This window comes from Theobroma umbraticum, unplaced genomic scaffold (genome assembly GCF_002168275.2).
Source record: "Theobroma umbraticum cultivar Fairchild unplaced genomic scaffold, ASM216827v3 scaffold_147.0, whole genome shotgun sequence".
Lineage (NCBI taxonomy): Eukaryota > Viridiplantae > Streptophyta > Magnoliopsida > Malvales > Malvaceae > Theobroma > Theobroma umbraticum.
The window spans coordinates 4,036,696-4,045,722 of NW_018397259.1; the positions used below are offsets into that span (position 1 = coordinate 4,036,696).

The 9,027-nt window shown below is 28.7% G+C and overlaps 1 protein-coding gene across 1 annotated transcript; it reads left to right on the plus strand.

Moving 5' to 3' along the window:
* The first annotated feature begins 439 nt into the window (after positions 1-439).
* On the plus strand, positions 440-4,892 carry IPP2 (isopentenyl pyrophosphate:dimethylallyl pyrophosphate isomerase 2). The gene is made up of 6 exons (XM_021427167.2): positions 440-749; positions 2,252-2,307; positions 3,071-3,162; positions 3,816-3,918; positions 4,006-4,143; positions 4,372-4,892. The coding sequence occupies exons 1-6, from the start codon at positions 490-492 to the stop codon at positions 4,623-4,625; spliced, it is 903 nt and encodes a 300-aa protein (XP_021282842.1). The 5' UTR covers positions 440-489; the 3' UTR covers positions 4,626-4,892.
* The last annotated feature ends 4,135 nt before the right edge of the window (positions 4,893-9,027 follow it).

Genomic DNA, 9,027 nt, shown 5'->3' on the forward strand with positions numbered 1-9,027 from the left:
GAAACCTTGTTTTTGGTAACAACATCATGTCTCCAAACTTACTTTTTTTTTAACTGTTATTTTAAACAAGAAACAAAAACAAAAAACGAAAAACGAAAAATGAAAAACCGAAAACTATTAAACATATTAATTCTAAATTGTTGATAATATTTAATTCGTAGATTATCATTTGTATACAACAATGTAAGAATTTTTAAATATTTATAAACGGAATTAAAGTGCTATCACATGTCTATAACATATTATATGAAATTATTAATTTTTTAAAAAAAATATTGTCTAAAATTTTCACTAACAATGTATAGGATGATATTGTCTAAATGCTCCTACCATAATTACCTAAAGAAAAAGGTCTCAAGGGATATAAAGGGAAAAAACCAGAAAATGTAAAACTGGCAGTGTACACTAAGGAAATGAATAAAATATAACCCCATACGTTGAACAACGACCTGGCAGATATCCTTGCCATATGCAGAGACCAGAGACCGAATGTCTTCGCTTATAAATACTGCCTCCGCTCTCTGGCTCTCTCGTTCATTGGCTTCTTCTTCTTTCTCTTCCCCACAGCCCCGACTATTCCTCTCTTCGTCTTTTGCTCTTCCGCCCCGTCCAATACCTCACTTCTCCCTCACTTCCCTGAGGGCATCTCTGTTTTCCCGTACCGAAGCTGCATCTGCCACCGCTACCATGGGTGACGCTCCCGACGCTGGAATGGACGCTGTCCAAAGGCGCCTCATGTTTGAGGATGAGTGAGTTTTCTCGATTCCGCTATTCCCCTTTAAGTTTGATTGACTTTTTTTTTCTGTTTTGACAGTTTTTTTTTTATCATTTTTGATCTGGGTTTGCTTTGATGCTCTGTTTGGTTTATGAGAAAATGAAGGGAAAAACTGAAAGAAAGGGAAGTTGAAACTAAAGTCAACTGATACTATTAGATTCCTTCTTTCCGCTGTGAAACTCTGTTATCAGTTTACAACGAACATAACCGATTTATAAGATTGTTTTATGGTTTTTAATTGATACCCAGAAATTTTTCTTGTTATTTTTTAGTTTTTCAAATTATTTTTCTTTTCTTTTAGCACATGTATTTTCTATGTAGATGCGATACAGTATACGTATTCATATATAACTATGTGTGTATTCTATGTATTTTAAGCTTTAAAATAATAGATTTTAGTTGGCCGTTAATTTTGTAAAAGTTCATAATTATATCTGTATGATTTTATATGCTTACAATATTTTAGAAACATGCGTTACTCGTGTTTTAGCAGTGCACTACCCGTTTATATGGTTTTTCCCCGGTGTGATTTCCTGGTAGATTTAGGGGAAAATGATTGGGACCTTTGTTTGTGACCAGGAAAATAATTTCCCTTTTCTTTCATTGACATGGCAGCCAGATGAATTTATAGGAGGCTATTGAATTTTGTGACATCTTTCCATAGTTTCTGCTGATTTTTTTTTAATACTGCTACAGAAAATCAGAACAGAAAGTTAATACGGAAATATAAATCGTTATGACCATGATATTATTCTTATTATTGAAGGATCTTCTTTTGGTGGCTAAGCTAAGTCAACTTTGAAGTATAAATAGGGTGGTATTGCTAGCTCCAGATTTTATTTTTATTATTTGTAATGTTATCAAAATTGATACCTAAATATCAAAGAAGCGTGGCTCATATGCTGTTGTCTGTTTTGGTTAAATGGCAAAACTAATCTTCCTTTGAAGCATTAAGCCAAGGCAACTGCTAGATGTTATCTGCAAATGTTGAAAGACATGGCAAAAGTGGTTGTTTATTTTCTTGGTCTTGACATACATTGATTAGCATGTGTGGATTGTTTTCTTTTACTGCAATTAGTTATGCGCTATATATTCCTTACGTGGATCGAATTGAAAGGATGCGTGTGACAGTGGTATGTGAGAATTGGTGATTGTAGTGATTTGCTAATTATGGTTGATGTATATCTGTTGATTGCATAGGGTCAGTCTTTCTATTACCAATGCTATTTATTTTATGACATGAATCAAGGTTTAAAATCTTTATGAATTTACAAATTGTTATGTGACTGTATTGTCATGAAGACATCTGTGTTTTGATTTGAAGTGATAATCTTTACGATTTAACAGGTTCTTATATTTGTCTTACTCTTTTGAAGTTTAACTCATCTAGCATTTACTAATAACATATGCTTCAGTATTTTTGTATCAATCTTGCATTGTGTTTAACTTACTGGCCTCTATTTCAATCTTTTGTAGATGTATTTTAGTGGATGAGAATGATAATGTTGTCGGCCATGAATCCAAGTACAACTGTAAGTAAATGTCTATGGTGCAGTTACTCTGGGGAATAACACTGTTGCTTTGCGTTATTCTGTTTTACTCTCCTTTCTAAATTGTGCATGCTCTTTGGTTACATATATTCTTTATGTCCAATGCTTTCAATTTGACTGCATTATCTTGAGTGGTGTAAATCATATTATTGTTGTTGCTGATGCTGAAATAAAAAAGATTATCTGGTATTAATTTTGTAGGTGACTTGATCTTTTAGAATGGGCCCGGTAATGATCTCTGATTCTTTTCAATTTGTATAGGATAAAGAAGCTTGTTTAAAGAACTTGCTCTGTACAACAGAGCCTTAAACTTAGTATACTGCAAAATCCTGGTTATATAATTGGTTGAGACAGATAAAGGAGAAATTATTTGATGCTTTTTAAATTTTTTGAGGAATGTTAAAAAAATTACTTTAACACCAGTCTTTTAGAAGACATTTTTGTATAAAATCAATAGCAAGCTTCTTCATTGGGCTATAGAAAAGCGTTTCATGTGCATCTAGGCCCTTTATTCGCTTTGGCATTTAATAAGTGAAAAAGAAAATCCTGAATCTCTGGCTTGGTTTTGGATCTTGTAGTTTGTGTTTTACTGCTGCCACTTTGGAATTAAAGGTTATTAGCTTTAGCTATCAGTTTCCTCACATTCTGCTCTTTATGTGAATGTAAGTCTTGACCATGTGACATCTGAATGTCTTTAGTCTGTTGCCTTCATGTCTGCGCTGAACATTGGTTTGAAAATTTACAGGTCACTTGTGGGAAAAGATCCTAACTGGAAACATGCTGCATAGAGCATTCAGTGTATTTTTGTTTAACTCAAAATATGAGTTGCTCCTTCAGGTAACATGCTAAAAATATCAGTCGTTGAGATATTTAGAATTGTTACTATTTTCAAACTTGGAATTGTAATGAAAAATCAAACAAACAGATTATCTCATTGAACATATTTATTTACCTCATTTCCTTATCATTTGCATATACTGGAAATAACGGTTTTGGCATCCAAATCTCAGCTTATTTTTATCATTTGGAGAACCTTATGGAGTCCTTAAAACCAAAGTATAAAAGGAGAAAATCTGTAAGAGTAGTTGTGAGTTGGACAGGCTGGCCCCTATGAAGTCTGCGACCGTAGGATCAGTTGCTCTTTAATTATATCCCATGGTTAATAAAGAAAGAAGAGTACAAAAAAAGTGGGAAAGCAGGATATAGTCCCTGGTCTCAGCAAAGCTAGCTAGCACCTCTCATTTTTTGAATCTTAAATTTTAGCATTTTCTCTATTCTTAATATCTTTGTTGGTGCCGGATACGGCATTGAATATGTTGCATATATCAACTTTGAATGTTATGGTATTATTTTTTCCTTGCTTGTACCTACTCAAAATATATGCTTGCTAGCTTCACAGCATATGTGCAATGTTATGCGTTGTAAATAGGTGATGGGAAGTACTTATGGGAAGTTTGTTAACGTTCCTTTTCTGTCTGGTTTCTGGGTAGCAACGATCTGCAACAAAGGTAACATTTCCTCTTGTGTGGACAAACACCTGTTGCAGCCATCCTTTGTACCGTGAATCTGAGCTTATTGGAGAGAATTTTCTTGGTATATAACTTTTACATCTGACTCAATTTCATCACAGGATTTTCTGTCTTATTGTGGCTGATAATTTTGTTGTTATCTGCTCACCAGGGGTGAGGAATGCTGCACAAAGGAAGCTTTTGGACGAGCTGGGTATTCCTGCTGAAGATGTTCCTGTTGATCAGTTTATCCCTCTGAGTCGCATGCTTTACAAGGCACCTTCTGATGGCAAGTGGGGCGAGCATGAACGTAATAATTCTACCCTGTTTGCATAAAAGTCAGCATTATGTTTAAATATTTGCCTCTTTCAAGTCTTTATTATTGCAAAAAGTTTTGAGTCTCTATTTGGGGAGAAAATATAAATTATACAGTTCAATAGCTGGTGTCTCATATCTATTTCTTGGTCTGCATGAATCTATCACTTACTCCTATCCTTCTTTCATATATTGTAACTAAGCATTTATTATTACTTTGCAGTTGATTACCTACTATTCATTGTCCAAGATGTTAATGTCCATCCAAATCCCGATGAGGTAGCAGATGTGAAATATGTGAACCGTGATCAACTGAAAGAGCTGTTGCGCAAAGCTGATGCTGGCGAGGAAGGTCTGAAACTGTCACCTTGGTTCAGACTTGTTGTGGATAATTTCTTGTTCAAATGTTGGGATCATGTTGAGAAAGGGACCCTTAAGGAGGCAACTGAGATGGAAACTATTCACAAGTTGACTTGAAGAAAAGCAACACACATTATCAGCAAAGTTTGATGGCTGTTCTGTGGGAAAGTTATTCCAATAAATGCAGACTTGAAACAGTTTAAAAAATGTTGGTTTCTTCATGTTTTCAGATATTGCTGTTACCCGCATGACACATTACATGCTGCTAAATTTTGAGTTAAATCTTGGAACTGGCTGGGCATGCATTTTAGATTTGAATTCAATAAGAAACTTATTTCCTGTTTCGAAATTTTTATTTCGAATCAGATAAGTACTTCTCTTTAACCATTGATTAATTTTTGTTAGTTGAAGGTATATGCAGTACTTTTATATCACATCATCTGTCACATGACATGTTGATGTGATATTTTGATGATGTCACTATCACGTAATATTAAATGTTATCGATTAAGATTTATATGTTTATTTTTTTACCTAAATACATGTTCGATCGAAGATGATTAGTTAAAAATTTAAAACAAAAAAATAAAAAACCTTAATTACCTCCTAATCTGTTGAATAAGCATTAGTAAACGTTAGGTTTCCTAAACAAATTAAATCAACTGATTTGGGGTTTAAGAAAAAAAATGAGAACAACTTGAATTCAAAATAATTTAAAGCTTTTTCAACCTAATGAACAGGAAAATTGGCCACTAGACTTTGGACTCTTAGCCGAAGATTTCCCAACTTGCTTTGATGGTTGAGGTGTTGCTGTGTGACCACCCTTCTTACCATCTGTCTTCTGAGGTGTTGTACATTGTGCTTTTTTTGCAGAAACACGAGTAGCAGCTTCTGCAGTTCTCTTCTTGCTTGACTCAACCTTCTTACGAGTCTCCTCATCCTCATCAAGATGACGAACCGTTTTGAAGTGGAGTTTGTCGACAACGGCGACGTAGAACGTACAAGTTGATTAGAAAAATTAGAGATTCATGAATTTATTTAAAAAAGAAAAAGAAAAATTAGGATGAAAATTAAGTAAATAAAACCGAAATTAAAAGAAAAAAGAAATGGGGAAGTACCTAAAAATTGCAAGGGGCTTGAGAAGGAGGAGACAAAAGCTTCGATCGCATCCAAAGCAATCTTTGTCTCTTTGTGTTCTAAATTGCAGCGTTTTTGTCAATCAATTCAAAATCTTCTATCCAAACGTTAACGTAAAATTCGACAAGTAGAAAGTTGAAAAAATTTTAAATTATTTTAAATTTAATTTTTTTTTCAATTTTTTTTTGGAAGAATTTTCATTGGTTCAATTGTTTTTAAATTTTAAATCAAATGATTTAGTTTATTTAGAAACATAATGTTATGGAGGTAATTAGTTTTTTTTTCTAATTTATTTGTTTTAAATATTTAATCAATCATCTTTGGATATGAATTAAATCTTAATCAATAACATTTAATATTATGTCATTTGTCACATGACAGTGATATCATTAAAATGCTATATCAACATACCACGTGACGGATGATGTGATATTGTTAACTAATGAAAGTTAATCAATGATCATGGAGAAGGGTTTATTTGATTCAAAATAAAAGTTTAGAGACTTATTTGAATATAATAAAAGAATAAAGATTAAATTGATTTTTTTAGAATAATTCAAAGACTTATTTGAATACGTAATTATAAAAATATAAAAATTTATTTATAATTTTAAAAATAATGTAAATATTTTTAAAATATTATATTATTTTCTTATGACATGTCGATTATAATTATGTTTTCTATAATATCATACGTTAAATTTTAGCATAAATACATTAATTTCAGCATAATGTATTTAGTGTGCAGTTTTGATTAACTAGCCCCACCCCTCTCCCCTTGCTAGGATAGGTTAGATTTTGCTTGCTTTGGTCAAAAGAAAAAAATTAAAGAAAAAGTAAAATATATCTGAGCCCTTCAAAGAATATAATTAAGAAATTATCAATGTCTCTTTATACACTCAATTATTAGCTTTATATTTTAAATTATTTTCAATATAATATATAAGCTTGCCTTATTCATCTAGTGTTAAGCTTTATTGTAGAGGATTCATTTACTGCACGTTTTGGTGTGAGGAATAATTAAACTATTCCCTCTCTTTTCTCAATTACTATTTGCTTTTCTTATTTGGTTGGTAATTTGATAAGAAACAACAATTCCTTCTTTTTACCCATTTCTCAAAATTGATAAAAAGCGTTATTTAACAACACCCAGCCCCTCATTGGTATTACTTATTCCATATTTGATGGAATAGCTTCAAAAATTATTAAGACTAAATTACCCCTCATAAGTTTAAAAATTTACAATCATACCCATATTAATATTTGTAAATAAAATATTAATATTTTAATATATTAATAATTAAATTATAAATAAAATAATAACATTTAAATGATCAATTATTAATATTTTAAATAAATGATAAATTATTAATATTCAAACATAAAATAAAACTAAATAATTATAATAACATTTCAATTATCAATAAAATATTAATATTTTAAAATATTAATAATTAAATTATAAATAAAATATTACACCAGAGATTTGATTCATTGGTTGTTGTATTATCTCCAATTTAAAGAATAAAGTTTAAATCTTCCTTTCCCCAATTCCAAAAAAAATATAAATAAAATATTAATATTTAAATGATCAATTATTAAAATTTTAAAAAAAATTATAAATGATTCATATTTAAAAATAAAATAAATTAAAAATAAATAATCATAATAACATTTAAATTATAAACAAAATATTAATATTTTCAAATATTAATTATTAAATTATAAACAAAATATTAATATTTAAATGATCAGTTATTAATATTTATATAAATTATAAATTATTAATCTTTAAAAAATAAAATAAAATAAAAATAATTAATGATAATAACATTTGAATTATAAACAAAATATTAATATTTTAAAAATTTAATGATTACATTATAAATTAAAAATTAATATTTAAATGATCAGTTATTAACATTATAAATAAATTATAAATTATTAATATTTAAGAAGGAAATAATATAAAATAAATTATTATAATAACATTAAATTATAAATAAAATATTAATATTTAAATTATCAATTATTAATATTTTAAATAAATTATAAATTATTTATTACATTCGTCGTATCAAACTAAGTAATAACTATTTTATTTTATTTTCACTTTATTCTATTCCTACAGAGTAGTAATTCTATTTTCTTTCTATTTATTTCGTGAATCAAACGTATTGTGAATTCTTTTCCAATAAAGAAAACACAATATTCAAACAAACTTTTATCATATATATATATATATATATGTATATATAGAGGTGTCAATATGGTTAGCTCGGCTTAACCCAACTTCAAACATTATGGGTAGAGAGAATATGGCTTGGGTTGAGCTAATCCATTTTTTACATGAGTCATCAAAACCTGAGTTTAGCGCATTCCTTGTTAGCCCATGGGTTGAGTTGGGCTAACTCATTTTTTTTTCAAAAAAAAAAATTTATTTTCACAATTTTACTTAACAAACTCTCTATTAATAAAGTTGTTATATGATTTAATCATAAATTGAATAATAAAAGTATGTTACAAATAAATAAGTTACACCAAACATAAATAAACAAATAAGTTACATCAAATATAAATAAAGTTTCAATCTTTAATACAAATTACAATCCCATAAACATAAGTATATAACCAAATAAATAAAAACTTTAAGATTTATTTATGTCATCCTTAATCCTCTTCTTCAAGTAAAACATTTGAATTTTGTTTGAACAAAAATGATGTCTCAAGGTTTGAATCATTATCATCTAATATTCATTGTCATCAAAGAAATATAGATAGTGAGTTTTAATATTAACTAAAATTATTAATTTGACAAGCAAAGATTAAAGACATTAAAATATATAAAATAAACGATACCATTGGTAATGAAATTATTAATTTTATATAGCTAAATATATTAAATTATTAAATTAACTAAAATTATAAATTTAATTTTTTTTTCTAACCTGCACTGATATGGGATAGCTTATTGATTAGATGAGTTAGCCCATTTAGACTCAGTTCTAATATAGGCTTGAATTTTCAAGTCCCAACTCACCTCACTTTCAATAAAAAATAAACCAACTCAATGGACCGATCTATTTTAACAAGTCTCTCTCTATATATATATATATATGTATTATGCACAAAACAATTGTGAAAATAATTTTTCGTTCTTTTATCTACTATTAATTGTTTAGTTTCTTATTTTTATGTAACTATAATTTTTAATTTTCTTGAATTTTTTATCTTATTTACTTATTTCTGTATTTATATTATAGTTTCTAAATTCAAAAATATATATTAAAAAATTTAATTTTTTTACTTATTTGTATTGAAAATTTAATTTTTTTTATTTGGCTCCATATAGAACTATTTTAAACTTAAATCTTCCCTTGCG